We start from the raw sequence: 23986 nt of genomic DNA, 5'->3' as shown, positions 1-23986 counted from the left end.
TTACTAAGGTAAAGATAAGCGCTATTGTTCTGTGATTCACGTGAGTTTTCATTTGACACAACTGTTAGCGATTCAAACGATTATTATTGTTGTGGTAGTTATCATGGTTTTTGTTGTTGTTGTTGTTATTATTATTAATAGTATTTATATTATTATTATTATTATTATTATTATTATTATTATTATTATTAAGACCCCTTCGCTTGTACATGTCATTCAAATTGACATGCACTTTTAGGGCCTGTCGCTCTTACTACGATTAACATGATTACAATAAATAGGAGTTTTAAATGATTGTATTTGATAATTGGGATGAAGCCAACGACGGTTTTATGAACTAGGATGAAAAGGAAACCGTAATGACGTAAGAACGGGTGCGTTGGAGAGAAGGTGAATTAGGCTTAAGGGACGAACACCTCGTTTAGTTAGGATTAATGCCGTAAAAAAAATATATAGGGTAATGTATAAGTGACATTAAATATGCGTGACGAGATGATATGAAAGTCTCTGTGTATTATCATGCGAGATCTTATATATGCAAACCGATGCGCACAGATATTCTGTCGGGCGCGCACGATTGCTTAATATCAACAATAACGTTATAATTTTTTTTATTTTTACTTTAAACGCGACTAATGGAGATGCTTCTCGAATTCGTATCTGTCTCTCATTCGTGCTTTCCTTTATTCGTTTCCTCTATAAACTTCTATACTCGGTATTTCTGATATATTTACGTCGAGCTTTACGAAGAAAAAGCCCAGCCGTTGAGCTTCGTTAACATAAATATTAAAATAAAATACTTTTTGTATCTATTTAAGTGGTGGGGGCGGGGACAGGGTATGGGACAGAATAAAAGTACAGTAGGACAGACGAAGAGATAAGAGTATTTTGAAATTGAATAGATGAACATGAAAATAAAAAAGAGGGGATATGATACATACGAGATGAGAAAGAGAAAAGGATACTCAAAGTTCATGAAAGTTTGCGTGGACTTAGAAGAGGAACGTAAAACTTATTCTTACAATGAACAAAATTTTTAGCTTTACACAGTTCGCTACAATCACTTCGCTTCAAATTTTGAACATCCATCTTTGGCACAGTATATCATTAAAAAAAAAAATAATGAAGAAAAAAGGGGCAAGTAGGATAGGGACTGGGTATCGTGTGGGGGATAAGGATTCAGGCGAAAGAACACGAAAATATTAGCACGAAAAAAACAAAGTGGAACATGCATCTTTCAGAGTTGGTAGTTGTTGTGGTAGCCTTGAGCGTGGACAAACATGGCAGAGAGATGTCTATTGTGTCAACTGTGATTTTTACTAATTACTATGATAAAAGCTAGAGAGTTGATCTGGGGATTTTATCCTACAGAGGAAAATTTGCAATGCTGCGTTAAAATGAAAGCATGGTCATCGATATTTTATCGACGATTCTCATGTGGGTGTATAGGCCGAAAATGCGTTTCCATTTCTTTTTTTCGTCTCTCCTTTTTCGATTTGTCAGAGTTTGCTAATCAAAACGAGAACTTGCTAATAATCATTCACTTAACTAATAAACTAAGCCTTGTCAGGGAACATACAGTTAATAATAACTCACTTTAGATAACATCGTGGTGTCTTTAACTAATGAAAATTGTACACCTACATGAATGTTACGTCTAAGTGTGTATTTATATATGTATAATGTGTGACGTGCATATCTCCACTGTGTGATAGGGAGAATAGGACAAAAGGATGATTTTCAAGAGATTTGAGGATCGTTATTGTTTCAGAGAGAGAGAGAGAGAGAGAGAGAGAGAGAGAGGGAGAGAGAGAGAGAGAGAGAGATTGCTAAAATGAAGTTATTATGAAGACAATAATTCGTCGATGATACGAAACAGTTTCGATCGATATCGATATGAGTCCTTTTCGAATTTTTTAATCGATTAACAATTATGTTCCGTTCGTTTCTTGCCGTTTAATAAATCTCCACAGCAGCACTCGCGATTCTTACTTTTTTTCCTTTCTCACAGATTTACGCGTCGCGTATGTGATTAGTGTCTTGAGAATTCATATTATATTTCTGTATATATTTTTTTGCCAAAAAATATTAATTGCGCGTTAACACTTGTCACTCTGATCGCGAAACACTGTGTTCCTGTTTTTCGTTTTTCCTCATAGATATCGTCTTTTTTCGCTTTTGTCGTTTACACACAGCAGCAGTCAGATGAGTTCTTCCATCACTGAGAAGCATACGAAAAGAACACACTTGTCTCTATTTTCGATTCCTTCATTACTTCTTTCACGATCAACCGGAGATTCAAGGGTCGATATCAGACAGATAGACAACGAGACTGAGACTGAGACCAGGACCAAGATAGAGAGTGAAAAAGAAAATAAGGAAAAGTGGAATAGGAAAGCAAAATTAGAATCTCAGGAAAGGATGGATAGAGTAATGAGAAAATAAAGGAAAAAACAAATCAGTCCCAGCTGGCGTCACTCCCGACATCGTCGTCCTCCGACGGTAAGCCACCTTCCTCGTCTATCAAAGCAACCGGATCACGTAGGAACTCTTCCCGATTTCGCTTACCCGTTCCTGAATTTCTTTTCTTCGACTGCAACAACATAGCGTCCTCCGCCGACCGTTCCTTGCGGAATTCGTAGACTAGTGGGAATATGTGCTCAATCGCCGCCTGCACTGCAGCTACATTTGGAGCTGGAATAAGAAACCGAATAAATAATGTGTCAAACTCAACAAAACTTGATGTATTCCGTTCAAACTCAAATTAGAGATAGCATACAAACCTGTTACTGTTACACTTCCTGTTGAGAATATTTTGAGCGTCGCTTTTGGGTCCTTTAGCCTATACGTAACGCCGGGATGAAGTTCCGGTTCATAACTGGAAATATAGATTTTATTTTTTAAGAAGTTCAATGAATACGTCCTATTTTATTTGGTAGAATTTTGTTTGTCTGGATAGAAATTACATACTCTGCATTTTCCTTGTAGCGCACCGAAAACGATGTGATCTTAATGCCGAATGGCAACGTGCAGGTTCCAAGAACATTTACCACTCGGAAATTATTGAATCGCACCTTGAACCCCAGCTTTTGAAGTGAACGGGCGAAGCGACGTGCAGCTATTTTCGCCTGATCTTCACTGGTGGCACCGGTACACGTTATCTTACCCGATGACCATATAGAAGCCGTCGTATACGGTCTTCTTAACTTCATAGTGATCATCTGCAATCGTTTCATTTAAAATGATATTAGTTTGCTGTTGTATGTTTTGTAAATTTATCAAAATTCTATAATAGATTTTAACACACCCCATTTTCTCTTCTGTATTCCACGTTCGATCCATTGAGAGCAATTTCTCTCAAATTCAAGTGGCATCTTACGCTGAAGCTGCATACAACATTGTTGATCATGATATCAACTTCCGGTGGCTCCATATCCGGGGCGTCGACTTGTGGCTGTGACTGCTCCTCGAAGAGGACATCCTTCGTATCGGAGCATATGTCGGCCCCATCGAGGTTGGTAACATTCTCTACGTGATTGAGGGATCCGTTCGTTAAAGGTTTCATGCCATTCTTCTGAATAGCAGTTGCCATAATACTATGCACCTAAAACACAAGGCAGGCAGTTTTGTTAATATTATTTGCACATAAAATCTAGATTACAATGACTGATCGTACATAGCCGTACGGCAAGGTGTGCCGGCACAAGTCAATTGCTATAATCATTACATTCTTGAATAGTACTTAGCTTGTCATTCCAAAATGAAATTCAATTCTTATTTTACAATTTTAAATATTGGATCATTTCATACAATTAGCAAATGTTTTTAAGCAATTGCTGTGTAAACGCGTCACCATTTTTACATGGTAATAATTATATTATCCGTACAGCCATGTATAATCAATTGAGCTCACAAACATTTTTGTTTGTTTGTCTGTGGTTATAGTATTATGGTATTGTTCATTACAACTTTGATGAAGGTGTTGTGACTGTGTATCTTTAATGAGTAATAAGTTTCGACAAGAGTGAAAATGAATGTATTTAGATCATGAAGTAACTAATTATCTTATAAGGTGTATAAATCAATGACAAATGTTCAATAATATTATGGATAGCGTATTGAATATTATTGATTCGTTAATGATCCATTACTCTAGTAAAACTTACATTGATCTGGAATCCTTATGAAGGCATATAGTAGTCTTATAAGATGACCTTGAGATTGTGAAACATATTTGTTGATTAAGATAGAAATTCACTGAAAGTTTTAAAGCTACTAAGTATTAAGTAAATTCTATTAAATTAGAAACACAGTCATTCATACAACATGAATAAAATGATCCATGTAAACTTTAATACTGTTCAAGCAAACTGATTTACTTAAACAGAATCTTAATATTAACCAAAAAGAACGATAATGCAATAAACAATAAATAAAATCATATTATTACAAAAATATTCCTAATACATACAAAAATGGGATATTTAAATTATATGAATACAAATTTTTTCCTAGATTGAACGTCACATAATTTTAAAAATGATATGTTTAATATAAGCACTTGGTTCAAACTAATATATTTAGCAATTTAATACTGCCTAAAATATTTATTAATCATAAAAAAGCTAAACAATCTTAACTAGAACCAAGAAAAGTTTAACTGACAATCAAACAGAATCGATAGAGAATTGTACATTCCATAGCAATAACATGTCTTAGACTATTCCACGCAATGGATATAAAATTCATAATAATGTTAGGTAAACAGAAATGTCAAGATCCTCATTGTTATTTTTTTCCGTCAAAAAACCACCGATAATATAATATTATGTAGTATACAAGTAAGGCATCATTAGAGAAGTCATTGTACAATGAAACTGAAGTATAGAAGCCTGTCTCACACTTGCAGAAAAAGCCCCATAATAATGAATAACACAATAGCGAATATATTCGTTGAGATATTAACAATTTCATTAATCTCTAAGCAATTCCAAGACCAAGAATGACAAATTTAAGGGACTTGAGAATCGCCGCTGTCCTGCCTAATAGTCAAGAAAGTATTGGATAGTCCCGGCAATGTAAACTACAGGAATCCATATAAGACGTCGATTAATGGTAATTAGCATTACTTACGTATGAATTAATTGTATGTTTTGGTTAGTTTTTGATCAAAAGTAATCTCTTTGTTGACAAGTACTAGGGGAATATAAAGTTGGCTCAAAAACTATTGCCATTGTTTTCGGCCATGTTCACTAGACTGACGACCGATCGCCAACGGCGTGGATTGTGAATACATAGTTTATGGTTTAGCGGGAATGACGATTCCCCTGCCATCTGACGGAATTCTTAGCCGAAACGATGATATCGAGCACAAACGCTCGATTTTCCAGAAAGCAGCAGTTCATTGTAAAGCATCCATTTCATCTGAGGTGATAGACTACGTTTGCACGGCACTGTATTCCGATTTAGTCAGTACTGATCTAACGAAAATGACAAATCACAGACATTGCTACTTTTAAGGAATATTTGGGATTGATCAATTCCTTTAGATTAGTACTAAATAAACCGGAATAACGCCGCCGTGTAAACGTAGTTGTACATACATGATGACACTGACAGTTAATAATCTGCTATAGTTATACAGGGTATATTTTTGTGGATGGTATTATAAACTTCAATCAATCATTATTTCCATATAACCGTCACGCAATTATGACGCAGATGGCGGACCCATACAGCACAAAACATTCATACATTTCCTAGGAACATATCAATCTACTTTTACGTTTCTCCTATATTTTTACAACGTATCTGATTGTTTCGTACTGTATAGGAGATGTTATAATAATTAAATGTTGTATTATAAAAATATGAATTCATATGACGTATGTGGACTGCTAAAGTATAATATATGTACTTGTATTCATCCACTTTAATCTTTGCAATAAAATAATTGTACAACTATAGTTGTATCTCGTTAAATAATAATTCAACATTGTTTTTACTGTTGGTGTTGGACTTGTTTACGCAATCGGTAAATTCCCAGTAAAGCTAATGTTCTTAGAATATAAGGAAAATATAGTTGAGGGATAAACCCGTTTTGTAATGTAATTAATGCTGCAGGATTAAAACATCATTTTGCAAAGTGCTCGAGCCACATTGTCCGATTGGCAGAAAAATATAATGGAAATTTAAGAAATACAACATAATAATTACGAGCAGCGAAAATTAATTAAAATGCAAGTACGAGATAAAACGGAGTGAGAAAAGATATGTAATCATGAGCATAGCAAAAAGGTCACGCAACACGATAAGACCGGAATTACGACTACTTGATATCCTAGAATAGAGTTTTCGTCCACTAAAAAGAAACTTCAAAAATGGTTAGAGGCTGTCACCAACGGCATAGCACACATATCGTTACGTAAAAAGAGTCACGAAAGTTTTATTATTATGGATTGACCGGAAAGAGCGGAGGTGTCCAATACGTTTACGTAATCATAAACAGGATGGCTCTGGGACAAATTCTTTTTTTCCTTCTTCCTTTCATTCTCTTCTTCTCTCTCTTTAATCCATGTACAGATTCTACGTTCCATTTGCCCTTTTGTTTCGACTTCGGCGAATATTTCTATTATAGGCATCAACGTGTCGGCAGCCCGGCTTTACGCAAAACCTGTTTTTGCACTGTAGCGTATATTTAATATAAATATAGATATACTTAACTGTATATGTACTGCAATACGACCAAAGAATTCTCAGGCTAGAAAATCTCCTATTTTTAATACCAACGTCCTTCGGATATACGATTTCGTTTATGGACGAACAATCTGACATTACGATCCTGATATAATCTTTGAACTAGCGTTTTCTGTTATCATTAGGATCCATTTTTTGCCTATAAAAACTCTGCCGATCTTGCAGGGGATTCTCGCCACAAAGTAAGCATGTGGATGATCTCAGCTATAGAAACTTCTCGACGATAATATTTGCTTTTCAAGTCATATGAATCTATGGCACCTAGATGCATTTTTGTATTTGTATTTGTTTAATGGTTCGTATTTTCGAAATTATGGAGAAGACTCTAAGAATCGTAATAATATAGATACTATACCTACCAACATATATATATATATATATATGTATATTTATATTCTTTTAGAAATTATACCCATCTGTAATATGTGACTCATGCACTTTTTACAAAGTTGGATTTACATCAGAAGTACTTATGAATATTTTTAACTATGATGTAACTCAATGGACTAGTATAGTTCCTTCCTTCCAGAGATTCCCGACTCGATACTCGAAGTTCCGAGAACTGCCGACTAAGATAGGACCCCATTTTTTCGCGAGAGTATAGAAACGCATGCGCATATGCGCACACGACCGCGTGTTTCCCCACACTTGCATTAGCGCCTGTTGGCAAGAGAAGGGAACTACATTCCCCTCAAATTGAGGAGAAGTTGAATACTACAGAGGTGAATCTTAGAGAGGGAGCACAGTAAAGTGTGCATATACGAAGGAACTTGCGAACAGGTATAGAAACAAATATGTATGACAACCGATCAGGCATTGAAATCACCAGGTAACCTCAAAACCTGCATTGATCTCATGTAAAATCTGAAAAATAATTTTTGTATATTATATAAATACAACCCAATTCTCTCAACTACGTATAATAGAAAAATGAGCAATATAAGCTAAAAATAATCCATTATATTACCAACAGCTGTGCGTCACCTGTGTCGTGCACGAACAAAATGGTATAGTGTACATACGTATAAGTACAATGTAACATTCCATAACTAGGCCCACGCATCCAAACTCATCATCGCCATCGTCATCATCATCCCAAGGACATTTTGAAGCCCCCCATCAAAATCTCACAGTACTTGCAACACGTAAAGCTTCACCACCTGTGGTTTGTCAGACATACGCATATAGTATAGTATAATGAAGATGCTATACTGCAGTTGCACTGAGCGTGACTCGCTATAGTAATTCCATAACGGTATATAGTTATGTAGGTACCGTGGATTCTCAGTGGTAGGAGTAACGTTAACAGAGTATAGAAAGAGACTCGTACGCTTCTATAGTCGTATATATTCTTACGTTGGAGGTCGGATTTCTCGTTTCTCCTCCGGCACTACCTTGATTGGTAGTGTTCAATCGACGGTTCTAGTGTCAACTACCACTCCCTGCTAGTATCGAGTGGGACCAGTATACTAGCCTAGAAAATATAATTTACTACATTAATACAGTGATCATAAGAAAATTCACTCTGAAAAGCGTGACGGGTCAGAGAACAACAGGAAGTACGTGTTTTCGTGACTTTGTTTTTAAGAGGACATTCTTCTTTCCACTTGGTGGAAATAACGGATCGTGGTGTACCAGTTACTTGGGAAGGTGAGTCAACTATTTGATTTATGATGTTCAATAATATCTGAATATTTCTATAAAATTGGATTTTATTTTTCGATGTCTGATCTTTTGTGGCTATCGAATTAATCTTTGTTGTACACGGGTATGGTTCTTGTATGTGGGTGTTTTATGTGTCTTTTAATATTGCATTTTGGCGTTATCAGTGATTGATCAGTGATCTAAAATTTATTTGGTTAAAATTTAAATAAAGTATTGCCTACTGGTTTTTTTTTTTCTTAACTACGTAAGTTTTATGATAATGCTGTTTGTTATAGCACTTTTGCTGTAATGTAATGTTATTACAATTTGAAAAGAATTATAATTTTTTAGGTTCATATATGCTTATAATATATTTGAAAATGTAATTTTTTAAACCATTACTAGTTTCTTATACATTACAATACGTAATTACAGTGCTCTACTGAGATAATGGCAGTTCGTTACTTTCTTTCCGGTTTGTCGTCATAGGTTCATGGACTTTTCCACAAATAAACATAGATCAGTTTTATTATTGGAACTAGATCTTTTGTACTAAATTTTTTATTAATTACTGCGCATTATATATTTTGTACTGTTTATGTTTTTATATTTGAAGTAGCTAGCCTGCTTAAGAAAAATTTATTAAAATTAATTAAAAATAGTCAGAAGCAGAATGGTAAAGGTTTTATCCCGATCGGATACAAAATGGCTGAACGTCAGGGGTTGGAGTGAAATAGTGCATTTTGGGACTTTTTTAAAAGTGCGAGAACTAGTAGTTCCGGAAGGAAATTCATATTTCTAATTATGGCACGAGAGAGAGCATCCTTCGACATTCAAAAAACACGCATTTTGGGACTTTTTTTGGTAAAGGTTTTATCCCGATTGGATACAAAATGGCTGAACGGCAGGGGTTCGAGTTAAATAATGCATTTTGGGACTTTTTGAAAAGTGCGAGAACTTCAGTTCAGAAGTGGAAGGAAATTCATATTTCTAATTATGGCACGAGAGAGAGCATCCTTCGACATTCAAAAAACACCCCCATTGAACCCCTGTAGCATCACTCTAGGGGAAGCTACACCCCCTTAAAGTGAAAATACTTAATTGTCCATAACTTCCGAACGCACCGGCCAATCTGGTTCAGTTTCTGCGTGGTATCATCTTTAATACTACTACCCTACTACGCGCGTCAAGCGATTGTCACCCGAGTATCTCGAGCGACACTCGCAAAATTTAGGTGTTTTTTCAAATGAAAAATTTAACCCCTTAGCGAACTCATTTTTGAATGTTTAAAAGCGCGTTTTAATCGTTGAAATCTCAGCTACGACGTGGAACAGATATGAAACTTCTATTCCATCGCATTCCTAATGAAAAATGGCGGGGAAGCTTCGAGTGCGCTTGCGACATCTTGAGATCTCCGTCATGGGATCATCTCCGAGAACAATAATTTTGTGAGAATCTGCAGTATCATTAAAGATGATATCACGCAGAAACTGGACCAGATTGACCGCCGCATTCGGAAGTATGGTCAATTAAGTGTTTCACTTGAAGAAGGTGTAGCTCCCCCTCGAGTGATGCTACAGGGGTTCGACGGGAGTGTTTTTTTAATGCCGAAGGATGCTTTTTCTCGTGCCATAATTAGAAATATGAATTTCCTTCCACTTCTGAACTGAAGTTCTCGCACTTTTCAAAAAGTCCCAAAATGCATTATTTAACTCGAACCCCTGCCGTTCAGCCATTTTGTATCCAATCGGGATAAAACCTTTACCATTCGAACGGGAAGAAAATTTCCTAAAAAATACGTCTTTGGTTTTTTGAAATCAGTCATAATTTCGCAGAAATACAAAAAAATTGAAGTGTTCAACTTCAATTGCACATTACTGTATACAGTTTATTTGAATTTAGCTAATAAGCCGCCATTGGCATTAAATAGAAACTTCGAAAATTAAAAAAAATTAATGGATCCCGGTAGAGCTCTACATACAGATGCTTTCACATCCCATACCCGGGCATTGCAAACATATGACACATACTCCAAAGTCAGTCATTCTACGAACCGATGATGCATATGAAAAAATAATTTATTTAACAAACCAGAAACAGAAATACTTACAAGGCTAAAGTATTTTTCGAATCTCATATTAGCATCGATCCTTTTAATTTTATTTTCATAATATAAGAACCTAGTTATCTTATACATATGTAATTAAATGATGACGAGCATTCAAGCGCTACAAGAAAAGGTGAAGAAGCTATGTATATACATATAGAAACTACATACGTATAAGCCACGATTGTCCAGAAGTACAGTACAGTAGCTAGTGAGAAAAAAGTTTAACGGTCCTCCGAGATTTCTATTGTTGCAAGTTGATCCACTTAAGAGTGGATCACAGGGTAAATATTTTCTATGCGAGGCGAATCATGTATCTAATAACAGATTTACATTAGACACACGTCACTCGACCCGTTGCATAATGCGAAATTTAGTATACGTTTTGACCTTTTAACGGAACTGAAAGTAACGCAAAATTTGGCGATAACTAGTTGGTAGAAATAATAAGTTAAAACGGTAGATTTATTAAAAACTTTCTTATCTGCGAATATCAAGGATCGTGAACCAGCTGAACAAACTCTTGTTAATGGAAATTGATTTGATTTATTTATCACTGAAAAAATTCTGTCGATACCATTTGACTTGTTTGGTATTTACCGAGTTTTGAGTGACGCATTTGTTTCACATGACAGTCTAATGACTTGCAAATGAATAATGTATTGTTTATTGCAGGATTTTTGACGTAGAATGGATTCATTGTGGCCCCCAATATTACTGTTATTCTGTGTAATAACACATGGAATGTCAACACAGTATGTAAAATTAATTATTATCGATATACCTATATAGTATATACTCATCCATATTCTTAAATCGATATACCGATGCTACTATGGTCATGTTGTGTACTCATATATCCATATATTTATTCATGATATATTAAAAGTAAAATATACATGTTTCTTTATTATAAGGTACTACACAGTAATTGCTCCGGAAATCGTACGACCGAATTCACAGTATCACGTGGCAATAAGCAATACAGGAACGCCAAGTCCTATTACAGTTGCTGTGGAAGTTGATGGAAATTTGGATAATGGAGATCACTTTAATGTATATCAATCCGCTACGGTAGAGCCGTACTCTACGAGCATTATAAAACTCGAGGTAAAGAAAAGTGTTTGAAAAATGAAATTTAATTATAAATTTCATCGTTTCAGTAATGGAGCTAATAAAATAATTGTAATTTACGAACAGATCGGTGATACCAGTCCTGGTCAATATAAACTCGTGGCACGAGGAGTGACTGGTATAGAATTTGTAAATTCTACGGATCTGCAGTACATCCACAAAAGTTACTCCGTTTTTATTCAAACCGATCGTGCTATTTATAAACCGGGTAACAAAGTACTTTTCCGTTGTATAATACTGGACTCCAGGTTAAGACCTGCCATTACCAGAGATATGGAAATCCATATAACGGTTTGTAGACTCTTTTCAAATATTCAGTAGATTTCGTATCAATTTATTGCAACATTTTTAACGTGTCTATTTATATGCAGGACGGAAATGGTAACCGTATAAAACAATGGAGACGCCCATCTATAAGTCGCGGTGTTTTTACCGGCGAATTGGAACTATCCGAATCGCCGGTTCTGGGCAACTGGAAAATCGTCACGAATGTGGTGGATCAAACTTTCGAAAAGGAGTTCCAGGTGGCCGAATACGTTCTTCCTAAATTTGAAGTAACCATCGAAGCACCTAAACACGGAACATTCAAAGATTCCAAAGTCACGGCAACAGTTTATGCCAAGTGAGTAAACTCTATAAAATATCCACATAAGAATACAATCCAGAGATATAACGTATTTTACATATTATTTATTACGCTTACATAGATATACTTATGGCAAGGCTGTAAAAGGTGAAGCTACTATAACCGCTTATCCAGATATATTCTCTGGTCTCATCCAACCAATTTTCCGAACACCAGTAAGAAAAGTTGTTCCCATCGATGGGAAAGTAACGGTAGACTTTGACATAGCCACAGAGTTACGGTGCGTATTATGAAAATCCACAATGGATAAAAAGAATATTTATTAATAATGGAAATTGGTGGAGCTTGGCTTTGACTGCAATTTCATTTTGTAAAGATTGACCGATGAGTACGAGAGGCCCGTTCAATTGGACGTAGCTGTGGAGGAAGCGCTGACAGGTCGTAGACAAAATACATCAATGCAACTGACTTTGCATAAACACAAGTACACAATGAAACTCATCAAGACATCTGAGTATTACAAGCCTGGTTTAAAGTATACAGCTTTTGTACGTATGGATGGAATATAATGTAGCGAACGCAGCAATCCGGACTCTTTGTAATGTTGTACAGAATTTAAATTAATACTTGTTATTTTTAGATCCAATTAGCATATCACGATGGATCGCCAGTTAGAGACCCTACTAATCCAGTGAAGATTTCATATGGATATACTTACAATCAATCTGCCTATAGTAATATAACACGTAAATTAGATTCCAATGGAATGATTCAACTTGATTTTTATCCGCCGTTGAATAACGAAAGTGATTCGGCTCCGCTCAATATTAAGGTATGAGAAGTTAATGGTGTTTCAATTGTAAGACAGATTCGTAATTCTTTAACGTTATTTATTCACAGGCGGAATATTTAAATCTTCACGAATGGTTCCCCGCGACAAATCAAGCTATGTCTCCCAGTAACACTTATATTCAGGCTACTCTGAAGACAGACAAACCTATGGTAAGTTTGCCACGTATGTCAAATGTTTTTTTGTTTTTTTTCGTAATTTATATTTATTTTGTTAGGTAAATGATGATGTGGAAATTGCTGTTAATTCTACAGCACCTCTTAAATATTTGAGTTACGAGGTTTTTGGACGTGGTGATATTTTGTATGCTGCTTCTATACAAGTACCCGATAAGCATACAGCGACGTTTAAGTTAGTCTTATTTGGTTTTTTTTTCGTTGCAATAGTCGTATTTCGAAATTTTACTCATTATTCTTTCTTAGATTTCTTGCGACGTTCGTAATGGCACCCACTGCGCACGTATTAGTTTATTACGTAAAGGACGACGGAGAAGTCGTTGCCGACGCATTGGATGTTAATTTGGAAGGAACTCTTCAAAATTTCGTAAGTAATATTAAAATACACATATTAATTAATAAAATTTACAAGATTACTTAACAATTATGGGTCAATTAGGTTGACATTAAAGTCTCTTCGGAACAAACCGCACCTGGTGAAAATGTTGATCTCACCATTACATCAAAACAGAATTCATACGTTGGTATACTGGGTGTCGATCAAAGTTCGATTTTATTAAAATCCGGCAATGACATATCATATGTGAGTATGACGTAAAATTAGAGATATACACGTACAAAAAATATGTTTGCAATCTTGACAATTTTTATTTACAGGAACAAGTAGAGAAAGAACTTAAGTCCTACGATACTGTTTCCGAATCTCCATACGACGATGTGTTCTCTGACAGATCATTTTGGCGTCCTGGATCAGCAACAGCTCAGGATGTATTCGATGTAAGCACTGAAACACATTCACGTTAAATTAGAGATGATATAAGGAGTTTAATAATAAATTATTAATTAATTTACAGAAAACTGGAGCAGTAATATTTACGAATGGTTATGTACACAAGAACTTCCCCATACGTAAGTATTAAAAACAAACAGCAACCAAAACGCAAATTAAAAAGAAAAAAAAGAAAAATTAAATTCAACAGTATTTAGTAAAAACTTTCGAGGTGCACTCGATGGAGTTAACGACTAATAACATCATGCCTACATTTTGCAATTAGCGTTAATCAAATGTATTGCAGAGCTCCTCCTTAATTCTAATAGAAAACACGTCGTAGTAAAATAATTAAACCATTATCTTCTCTGAAGAACATAGGGTGCAGCTTAATGTCAAAATATTTAAACGAAATCCATTACAAGAGTAGAAAAGTATGAGTGTAAAATTATTTAGAACGCGACCGGATTCGACAAATTACAAAAGTTTATGCCCAAAAACAATTGTTATTAATTAATATTGCCAAAAAATTATGCATATCATCAAATCCTCAAGATTATTGTACAAACATTTTCATTAACCTAATAATATGCTGCACTCTATATGTATACTCCTGTAACGTTCCATGTCGTCTTCATATTAACGGATTTTCAAGTTTCTAGTTCTATCCAATCTCCATATGCTTGCAATTAATAAGATTGAAGTAACCACTAATGATTTGATACTTTCGAACTGACTCTCCTAAATAAATGTGAATGAATCAGAATCTGGAATTTGAAAGTTCATTTCTATGTAAAATGAGACATGAAACGTCAAGGGGATAAAATATATGGGTCATTCCACGTCAGATTTGAAACCAAATTTTCAATTTTCATGAAAATTGTTCCCCTTGTTCTTGAGAGGAAAAAAAGTGACACGTATTTTTTTATTTCAATATGATATGAAGAATTTTCGAAATATCGATTTTTTAATTAATTTATCGACTCCAATAAAACCCGTTCTTTTTTAAATGTATCGTGCATCGTCCACTTTTCGACTAAAAGTAAAGCACTGCAGGGCAAAACGTGCAATAGGGTTCACTTTAAAGTCCACGTTTTAATCGTCAAAAATTCGGTCGTTTAATAATTGTTATGCAACAATTTCTTAAACAATTTGTATTATTTCAAAAAGAGGGTCTTCAAATTGAATCATTGTTTCTGTAATTTGTTATTATAGTACAGAGAAGATTGTCTGAAAATTTGAAAGTGGACCGTTGAATATTTTTTTAAATAAAATTCATAATATGTAACCGCGCTCACGATTCGCGCGAGGACGGCACTGGCGAAGCACGGATTTGAACGTGCTTCGACATTTTTGAGTTATCCCACTTTCCTTTAGTGGGTTTTTCACCTAGTTCAGATGAATGATACTCAGTGAAATGTTAATAGGTTCCAGAGTAACACTGTCAAATCGAGAAATGGTCATTTACTTTAATTACAATACTGATTTACATACAATAATACAGAAAATTATATTATTGAATTATTTTAGACTTTTTTAAATCTTTTTCTCGGAAACTGCTTTTTTTTTCTTGTGTGAACCTCAGAAACTAACGGTTGTGAAAATGGAACAACGAGAATAAGTTTTGATTTCCAATTCGCGATCCCCAACTGGTTTAACACAGTGTATTTTTTGTGTATCTGGTATCGTTTTACAATCGTCAAAACATTTTTTAACAAAATTAGCTGCTTCATCGTAAAATTTCTCGGTTTCGTAGGCAACAGAGATATTAGATAACGTAGAATCGAGGTGGACCCATTCATAGAACTTCAATGGGGTCGTTATTTGGTCATTCGAAGATCTTTGAAGACTGGCTTTCCTTGCTTATCTTTTTAAAGCTCTACCCGCCCCATCACAAGGACCCCTGCCGTGAGCTGTGACTTGGAAATGCCATATTGCAGAGCGATCAAAGTCTTGTTTATGGCTATATATTGTTGAAAAGTGTTTCGAATTTTTTGGAATTGTTGAGGGGCTCCATCAGAAAAATAAATACAATTCTTTGTTATTGGATGAAAGTTTGAGAGATAATCGTTATATGCTTAAAAAAAAAAACCACCGAGTCATGTTTCTTACAATCAGATATTGTCACTAATGTTTTGTAAGTGTGCACTTTTCAGCAATATATTACCATAAACAAGACTTTCATCGCTCTGCAATATGTAATTAAATGTAATCAGTATTGTAATTACAGTAAATGACCATTTCTCGATTTGACAGTGTTACTCTGGAACCTATTAACATTTCACTGAGTATCATTCATCTGAACTAGGTGAAAAACCCATTAAAGGAAAGTGGGATAACTCGAAAATGTCGAAGCACGTTCGAATCCGTGCTTCGCCAGTGCCGTCCTCGCGCGAATCGTGAGCGTGGTCACATATTATGAATTTTATTTCAAAAAATATTCAACGGTCCACTTTCAAATTTTCAGACAATCTTCTCTGTACTATAATAACAAATTTCAGAAAAAATGATTCAATTTGAAGACGCTCTTTTTGAAATAATACAAATTGTTTAAGAAATTGTTGCATAACAATTATTAAACGACCGAATTTTTGACGATTAAAACGTGGACTTTAAAGTGAACCCTATTACACGTTTTGCCCTGCAGTGCTTTGCTTTTAGTCGAAAAGTGGACGATGCACGATACATTTAAAGAAGAACCGGTTTTATTGGAGTCGATAAATTAATTAAAAAATCGATATTTCGAAAATTCTTCATATCATATTGAAATTAAAAAATACGTGTCATTTTTTTCCCCCTCAAGAACAAGGGAGACAATTTTCAGACAAATTAAATATTTGGTTTTACATCTGACGTGGAATGACCCATATATATACATATGTATAATACAACGGCAGCATGATAACTCCGCGAATCACAAAGTACCGTGTTATAGTAAATATATTAATAAAGTTTGCTCGTACAAATAGATTCCTTACACTTTATAATAATCTAACATGGCTTGTGTATATGCATAGTATACTACAGATCTAATCTCGATGCAGTGATGATGGTATCCGCTGCCGCAAGTTCAAGTACAACCACATTCCCCTCTGAGAAGATCAAAGTACGCAAGAATTTTACCGAAACCTGGCTTTGGCAAATGCTGGACGCTGGGTAATGCCAATTAATTGATTTAATGAATTTACACATTTATCGTCTAGTACTATGTGTTAATCACTTTCCATTTCCAATCTATACATTATTAACACGATCCATTTAACCGATTTTAAACTAGAATAACCCTAAATTTAAAAAAGGGTGTAATAGGAAACTTTAAAACTGTGCTATTTCTATATATACAATATCTCCAGTATATTTTCATTGAAAATATTACACATGACTTCGATTACTGCAACAGAAACTACATTGATGGCTATTATATAGTAAGCTTACGGTGTCGGTTACCATTTCATTAACATTTCATGAAATCCTCTTTAACATCCATTTCATCATATGTCGAGGTGTACTTGGAAAGTAATTCAGAATGGAATGTCGATTAATGAAACAAAAGTAAGTGGAGAAATGCAGTTTAAATTCAACAGGAAACAAGAATTGCTTGTCGAATCCACGTATATGAAAGACAAACAAAAAAATGTTTACTTATGCTTTTCAAAGTTCCTTAAAATTCTCCTAGCCTGAATACATCCTCAAGAATTGTATTACAGGACAACCAGGAATCCTGGATGGTAGAATACACGGTGCACCTCATGGAGCATCAACACTACGACCAGACCTTGGTCCACCAGTTACATACAGAGTAGTAACAAGACCTCCACTGGCAGGTCCTTATGCATTCTCACGCATCCCAACTCCTGTCTGGAATAAGCCCCGTATTTTCCTAATGCATGACATCTCAAACACCTGGCTTTTCGCAAATCTCTCCTCAGGGTATTTATCTTCGTATCTATCTACTACACTTTCATTTGTTTGCACGCTTACACGTAATTTCTAAAGGGATACACTTAAATAATTAAACAGTGTTTAAGTGTTTATTTAGTTTATCATTAATCTTAATCTATTCCAAGTTATATTCATGGAGAATAGTTTGTTTTAGGTAATCTTACCTATTGCATCACAATGGAGATTCATATATTTTTTTTTAAATAGGACTGAAATAGAAATAAATTATATGAATCTTTAAAAATAAAAATAGTTCTATTGTAATATTTCATCATCATTGTATTATGTAATAGTTTTTAATTATTTTGTTTTTATTTGTTATTTATGAACATCTCTTTTTTTAATGCTATAGGTATGAAGGAACTACTGTAATTAAAAGAACAGTACCAGATACTATAACTTCATGGGTTCTTACTGGTTTCTCTGTGGACTCTGTTTATGGTCTTGGTTTAATGGACGCACCACGAAAGGTTTGTTTCCTTTAATTAATAGGTTATTCCAATATTATGAAGCAACGATTACCAATTAATCTATTAATGAAATAGTTGAAGGTCTTCAAACCATTCTTTGTGTCGGTGGATCTACCCTATTCCGTAATCAGAGGAGAAATCGTAGCGATTCCAATAATAGTGTTCAATTATTTGGACAAAGATTTGACAGCTGAAGTTTTACTGGAAAATGCTAATCAGTTTGAGTTTGCTGAAATTTCAAACGAAGTTCACGAGCCACCGAGTATGTATAATTAGTTATTAATTGATATTCTCATACACGTATATTAATTCGTGACATCCATTGATTCTTTTACAGAGTTTGAACTGTATCGGAAGAAGGTCGTTGAAGTTAAAGCCAATTCTGGTGCCAGTGTATCATTTATGATTATACCGAGAGACTTGGGATACATAACTATCAAAGCAACTGCAAGTAGTGTACTCGCTGGTGATAGTGTAGAGCATAAATTGCTTGTTAAAGTAATTATATTCTTTTATCTATTCCGTAGGAGCTGAGCGACAACTCCTTTATTCATTAGAGCTAAATCGGTTAATTTTGAAACGAAATTGCATTAATAACAAATTACATGTTACAGTCAGAGGGAGAAACACAATACAGAAATAAAGCTATATTCATTGACCTGAGATCCACAAGAAATATGCAGACTAGTATTGCAGTGGATATACCAAAAAATATTGTTCCTGGTTCTGAACACATTGAAATTTCAGCAGTAGGTAAGAATCTGTATTGTGTGAAAATATAGCTAATAACAGTTGTTCCAATTTTGGAGTGGATATTTACATCGATAACATGCTTTGCATTGCAGGAGACATTCTTGGACCAAGCATTCCAAACTTGGCAAATTTGATAAAAATGCCATCAGGCTGTGGAGAACAAAATATGCTGAATTTTGTACCAAACATTGTGATATTGGATTATCTCAAGGTAATACTAATTGTACATTAGTATACGCCTGAAGAATTTCATTGATTATTGTGACAATTGTTTAACATTATTATACTCCAATTACAGAATACAAATCAATTGACCCAAGCTGTTCAGAGTAAAGCCATGCGATACTTAGAAATTGGTTATCAAAGAGAATTGACATACAGGCATAACGATGGATCCTTCAGCGCCTTTGGAATGTCTGATGGCAGTGGCAGTACTTGGTATGTTTCAAATGAAAAGATGAATTTGTAAATTATCACTCTCAGAAATTGTTATGGTTCTAAACAATAATATACAACTTCAGGCTGACTGCTTTTGTGGTAAAATCGTTTAAACAAGCAACGGAATATGTTAGTATCGAGGACAGAATAATTGATGAAGCTCTTAGATGGCTTGCCAGCAATCAAGCAGTAAATGGAAGTTTCCCTGAAGTTGGAAGAGTCAATCATCGTGATATGCAAGGAGGTGCTGCAAAAGGACTTGCTCTTACAGCATTTACACTTATTGCATTTTTGGAAAATAAAGTGAGGAGACTTCATGGTGTTAATATTAATGTGTAAATACGCAGTTGCAGTTGCAAATATTTAAAGATGAATTTGATATTACAGGGCTCTAATGAAGAGTATAAAAATGTTATTAACAAGGGTGTCAATTATATTGTGCAGAACATGGATAATTTGGATGATGTCTATGCATTAAGTTTGTGCACTTATGTTCTTAACTTGGCAAGACATCCATATGAGGAGGTTGCTTTTAATTTATTAGAATCTAAAGCCAAAACAGGGAATGAGGATAAGTGGTGGAGTAAACCTGTTCCTAGTGATGATAAAAATCCATGGTATTCCTTGCCAAGATCAGTTGACGTAGAAATGTCGTCATACAATTTATTGACTTATCTCAGAAGAAATCTGGTTACTGACTCTATTCCAATCATGAAGTGGCTGGCTAAACAAAGAAATAGCGAAGGTGGTTTTGCATCCACTCAGGTTTGTAAATACAAACAATTTTCCAGCTTTTCATTGGATATTATGATTATGATATTTTTTTAGGATACTGTAATTGGAATTTATGCCTTGGCGAAATTGGGTGAAAAATTATCTACAAAGTCTAATAACATTGCTGTTACATTTATGTACGAAGGTGGAGGTCAAAGTCAAATGAATATTAATTCTGGTAATACCATGATTCTTCAAAAACATGTGGTAAGCTTGTTAGATATTATATTGTCGTGTATTATATGAAGTGAATTATGTATAAATGTTGTGGGATTGTTTTAGCTTCCAAGAAAAACTAGAGTTGTTAATATAACAGCTACTGGAACCGGATTTGTTCTGGTTCAGGTTTCTTCCAGTTATAATCTAAATGTAACTGGGGCATGGCCACTATTCACATTAGATCCACAAGTTGACAAAAACTCAAATGCAAATCATCTGCAACTGTCAATCTGTTCAGGGTACGCAGTTTACATTTTTCTAAATTTACATATTTTTGTATGGATCATTTGATATGCTTTTGAATATTTCTAATAGATTTATACCTACTAAAGAAGCAAATGAGAGTAATATGGCTGTAATGGAAATAAGCCTACCTTCAGGTTTTACTGTGGATATGGATTCTCTTCCAAGCTTACAAGTATCACAGAATGTTAAACGTGTAGAAACCAAAAATGGAGATACAATGGTGGTATTATACTTTGACAAGGTAAATAATTTTATAATGAAAAATGAAGAATCATTAACAAAATAAAAAAACTAGTATTCTATTATTGACAGTACGTTCATCATAAAAGTTTTAATTAAATTGGTATAATTACAGATGATTAGACAGGAATATTGCCCAACAGTATCTGCATTTAGAACACACAAAGTCGCTAAGCAAAAGCCAGTACCAGTATCAATCTATGATTACTATGATTCTTGTAAGTATTTCCAATGAACAGTTTTCCATTCTTGGCTACAATTTCATGTTTAATTATAAACTATGTTTCCATTAGCACGGAGAGCAAGAGCATTCTATGAACCACAAGCTGCAACACTTTGTGACATCTGCGAAGGAGAGGATTGTGGGAATGTTTGTGTTAGTCAGATAGGCAATAGGAATTCTATGGAATCAACAGCAAATCAACTATCCAGTTTATCTTTTGTTGTATTGTTATTAGCTGTACTTAGCACTAAGATTTATTATTTGTAATTACTTATAATCTACCTGTAAAGGACTATTTTGACTACCAGAGTACTATAAAAAATGTATAGCCTGACTTAAGGAATAACCAAAGTGGTTTGTATTTATACGACAATGCAAGACACGATAATGTTTTAATTTCTTTTGTACAATGCATAAGGCAAAAGATTCCTGTCTCAATAATACGTCAGCATGTCTTTATTTAAACATACGATATTCTATAAATGAGATCAATTAATAAATTGTTTTATTGTTACATTACCCAATTATTTATCACTCACCCTCTTACATCCTATGTGACAAAGTACCTTCTTTTACTTTTGACATCCTCCTCCAATGAGATGTGCCAGTATATGAAAGTACTCAAATATGCCGTACTTGTAAACACCTCATTGAAAGATAAACACCTAATTAGAATGACTGCACGCAAGACTCATAGCGTACCCTAAGAGTGCTCAAGGTCCCCGTCGTGAGGTTCGAAGACACCATATCGCGACCACAACTTGGGCCCAACCCACTGAGCAAGCTGAGTGGATGAGGCGGAAGGGTAACCCTTCCTTCCTTTCCTTGTGGCTGCCACCAACAATGAGGAGATGTGCCAGGGAAGGGTAACCCCGTCCCTATAGTACATGTGTGCAGAGATCAGTAGGGAGATGCACAACGCTACGATTTTCGGCGATACCAAAATCGTGGCGCTAAATCATACCGGCGAGTCCGGAAGTAGGACATTGTGATCAACGCCTCCGTCGACAATACGAATCCCGTCGTAGCCGAGCTAAACGGGAACACGGACGCGTAGCTTGGCGGGTAGAGGTTCTCCGCTACTCACCCCTGTTTCCCAAAGCAACCCTTAGAACGAGCCCGGGAACTATAGAACTTCTCAACAACTGTTGAAAAAGCCTCTTGTTGAAATATTTTTACCCAACATCAATAAGTGCAATTTTGTGGGACATTTTTTACTGCTTTTCTATTCGGCTGAATAGTATTTAAATTATTCAAAGCGCTACAGCGCAAACGGACCTCCAATCGCGTCGTTCTAGTACGTGTAAAAAGACTATGCCAAGTACAGGAGTGCTGTGCATTTCTCTCACAAAAAATATTGAAATCATATTAATAATGCCAAGTACATAAGTCACTACATATCTGCTTATTATATGATTCAGCACTAGCCCACCATTTTAATTGTATTTTAAAAATTTCATATAATGTCTTCGCTATAATATAGCACATAGTATACTAGGTATTAAATAATATATTAGCACAACGCTACGATTTTCGGCGATACCAAAATCGTGGCGCTAAATCATACCGGCGAGTCCGGAAGTAGGACATTGTGATCAACGCCTCCGTCGACAATACGAATCCCGTCGTAGCCGAGCTAAACGGGAACACGGACGCGTAGCTTGGCGGGTAGAGGTTCTCCGCTACTCACCCCTGTTTCCCAAAGCAACCCTTAGAACGAGCCCGGGAACTATAGAACTTCTCAACAACTGTTGAAAAAGCCTCTTGTTGAAATATTTTTACCCAACATCAATAAGTGCAATTTTGTGGGACATTTTTTACTGCTTTTCTATTCGGCTGAATAGTATTTAAATTATTCAAAGCGCTACAGCGCAAACGGACCTCCAATCGCGTCGTTCTAGTACGTGTAAAAAGACTATGCCAAGTACAGGAGTGCTGTGCATTTCTCTCACAAAAAATATTGAAATCATATTAATAATGCCAAGTACATAAGTCACTACATATCTGCTTATTATATGATTCAGCACTAGCCCACCATTTTAATTGTATTTTATCTTTAGCAGATCTTCCGACTTCGGTTGGTTTCTGGGTCCTTGTGATTCGTTGCGGTCGACTCGGCTAGGAGTGATCGCGATTTTTAGTCTGGCTCCCATTTCCGGTGTTTTGTGTTTGCGACCAAAGCATCCGAAAGTGCTTAAAGTTGGTCACAGGTTGTGACCCTTTTAACTCCAATAGTTTTCCTCGACGCAGCAGTCCGCACACCTGTAAGACGGACCCCGCCGCCCGTTGAAGGCTGGACTTGATTGCGTGTTTCTAACCTGCAGACGATTTGATCCAAACCATTACATTGTCTCGTCTTTCGTGATTGTTGGTCATTCTCTATTTAACTATTATTTCTTTTTATTTTAGTGTTCTGCGTTTGCGACTAAAGCAGGAAACAGGTCTTGGCCTCCAGATAGCTTGGTCCGGACCTTTACACATTTATTATTGTCCATAATTGTTTCCCACCTTTATTCGTATTTCGTTATCTGTGTTCTGCGATAACGACTTAAGTTAGTCCAGGCTGGAGCCCTTTCAAAAGTCCTACAGCGCTCGGGGGTTAGTACACGTAAGTGGAGGTGGCTGCCTGTGACACAGGGGACGTATCGGGTCGGGGCTT

At 35.4% G+C, this 23986-nt stretch overlaps 2 protein-coding genes and 1 long non-coding RNA gene across 7 annotated transcripts; 1 reads left to right on the top strand and 2 right to left on the bottom strand.

The window, feature by feature from the left end:
- Positions 1-1774: 1774 nt before the first annotated feature.
- Positions 1775-8155, bottom strand: LOC107270948 (TATA box-binding protein-like protein 1). 3 transcript variants are annotated; one of them, XM_015746425.2, is made up of 7 exons: positions 8032-8155; positions 5134-7916; positions 4167-4214; positions 3308-3604; positions 2971-3221; positions 2784-2878; positions 1775-2694 (listed from the first exon to the last, which is right to left on the bottom strand). In XM_015746425.2, the coding sequence occupies exons 4-7, from the start codon at positions 3590-3592 to the stop codon at positions 2459-2461; spliced, it is 867 nt and encodes a 288-aa protein (XP_015601911.1). In that variant the 5' UTR covers positions 3593-3604; positions 4167-4214; positions 5134-7916; positions 8032-8155; the 3' UTR covers positions 1775-2458. The 3 variants fall into 3 exon arrangements, with proteins under 3 accessions (XP_015601911.1, XP_015601910.1, XP_015601913.1); XM_015746424.2 differs by lacking the exon at positions 8032-8155 and having other exon boundaries at positions 5134-7620; positions 7724-7939; XM_015746427.2 differs by lacking the exons at positions 4167-4214; positions 8032-8155 and having other exon boundaries at positions 5134-7839.
- On the top strand, positions 7968-21846 carry LOC107270946 (CD109 antigen). 3 transcript variants are annotated; one of them, XM_015746421.1, is made up of 28 exons: positions 7968-8406; positions 11183-11262; positions 11425-11617; positions 11708-11932; positions 12013-12263; positions 12349-12507; positions 12604-12775; positions 12868-13059; positions 13128-13229; positions 13295-13428; positions 13500-13620; positions 13693-13836; positions 13911-14030; positions 14108-14162; positions 17730-17952; positions 18317-18434; positions 18510-18696; positions 18772-18932; positions 19049-19187; positions 19280-19398; positions 19486-19625; positions 19709-19928; positions 20013-20390; positions 20454-20606; positions 20682-20857; positions 20934-21105; positions 21220-21322; positions 21398-21846. In XM_015746421.1, the coding sequence occupies exons 2-28, from the start codon at positions 11198-11200 to the stop codon at positions 21592-21594; spliced, it is 4419 nt and encodes a 1472-aa protein (XP_015601907.1). In that variant the 5' UTR covers positions 7968-8406; positions 11183-11197; the 3' UTR covers positions 21595-21846. The 3 variants fall into 3 exon arrangements, with proteins under 3 accessions (XP_015601907.1, XP_015601909.1, XP_015601908.1); XM_015746423.1 differs by lacking the exon at positions 17730-17952 and adding an exon at positions 17067-17178; XM_015746422.1 differs by lacking the exon at positions 17730-17952 and adding an exon at positions 17040-17178.
- Positions 13880-22259, bottom strand: LOC107270949. The gene is made up of 2 exons (XR_001538473.2): positions 21867-22259; positions 13880-14037 (listed from the first exon to the last, which is right to left on the bottom strand). It is a non-coding gene; the product is annotated as an uncharacterized LOC107270949 (long non-coding RNA).
- Positions 22260-23986: the final 1727 nt, after the last annotated feature.

Source organism: Cephus cinctus, unplaced genomic scaffold (genome assembly GCF_000341935.2).
Source record: "Cephus cinctus unplaced genomic scaffold, Ccin1 Ccin1_scaffold0857, whole genome shotgun sequence".
Classification (NCBI taxonomy): Eukaryota; Metazoa; Arthropoda; class Insecta; order Hymenoptera; family Cephidae; genus Cephus; species Cephus cinctus.
Note: the sequence above shows the minus strand (reverse complement) of the source record. Positions and strands in the feature narration are given on the sequence as shown.

Coding starts and splice junctions, on each gene's coding strand:
- LOC107270948 (XM_015746425.2), bottom strand. CDS start 3,592: ATGGCAACTGCTATTCAGAAGAATGGCATGAAACCTTTAACGAACGGA. Junction 2,879..2,970: donor CGCTACAAGGAAAATGCAGA/GTATGTAATTTC, acceptor CTATATTTCCAG/TTATGAACCGGAACTTCATC. Junction 2,695..2,783: donor AGGAAGTGTAACAGTAACAG/GTTTGTATGCTA, acceptor TTCTTATTCCAG/CTCCAAATGTAGCTGCAGTG.
- LOC107270946 (XM_015746421.1), top strand. CDS start 11,198: ATGGATTCATTGTGGCCCCCAATATTACTGTTATTCTGTGTAATAACA. Junction 18,697..18,771: donor CGAAGTTCACGAGCCACCGA/GTATGTATAATT, acceptor ATTCTTTTACAG/AGTTTGAACTGTATCGGAAG. Junction 20,607..20,681: donor TGATTCTTCAAAAACATGTG/GTAAGCTTGTTA, acceptor GGATTGTTTTAG/CTTCCAAGAAAAACTAGAGT.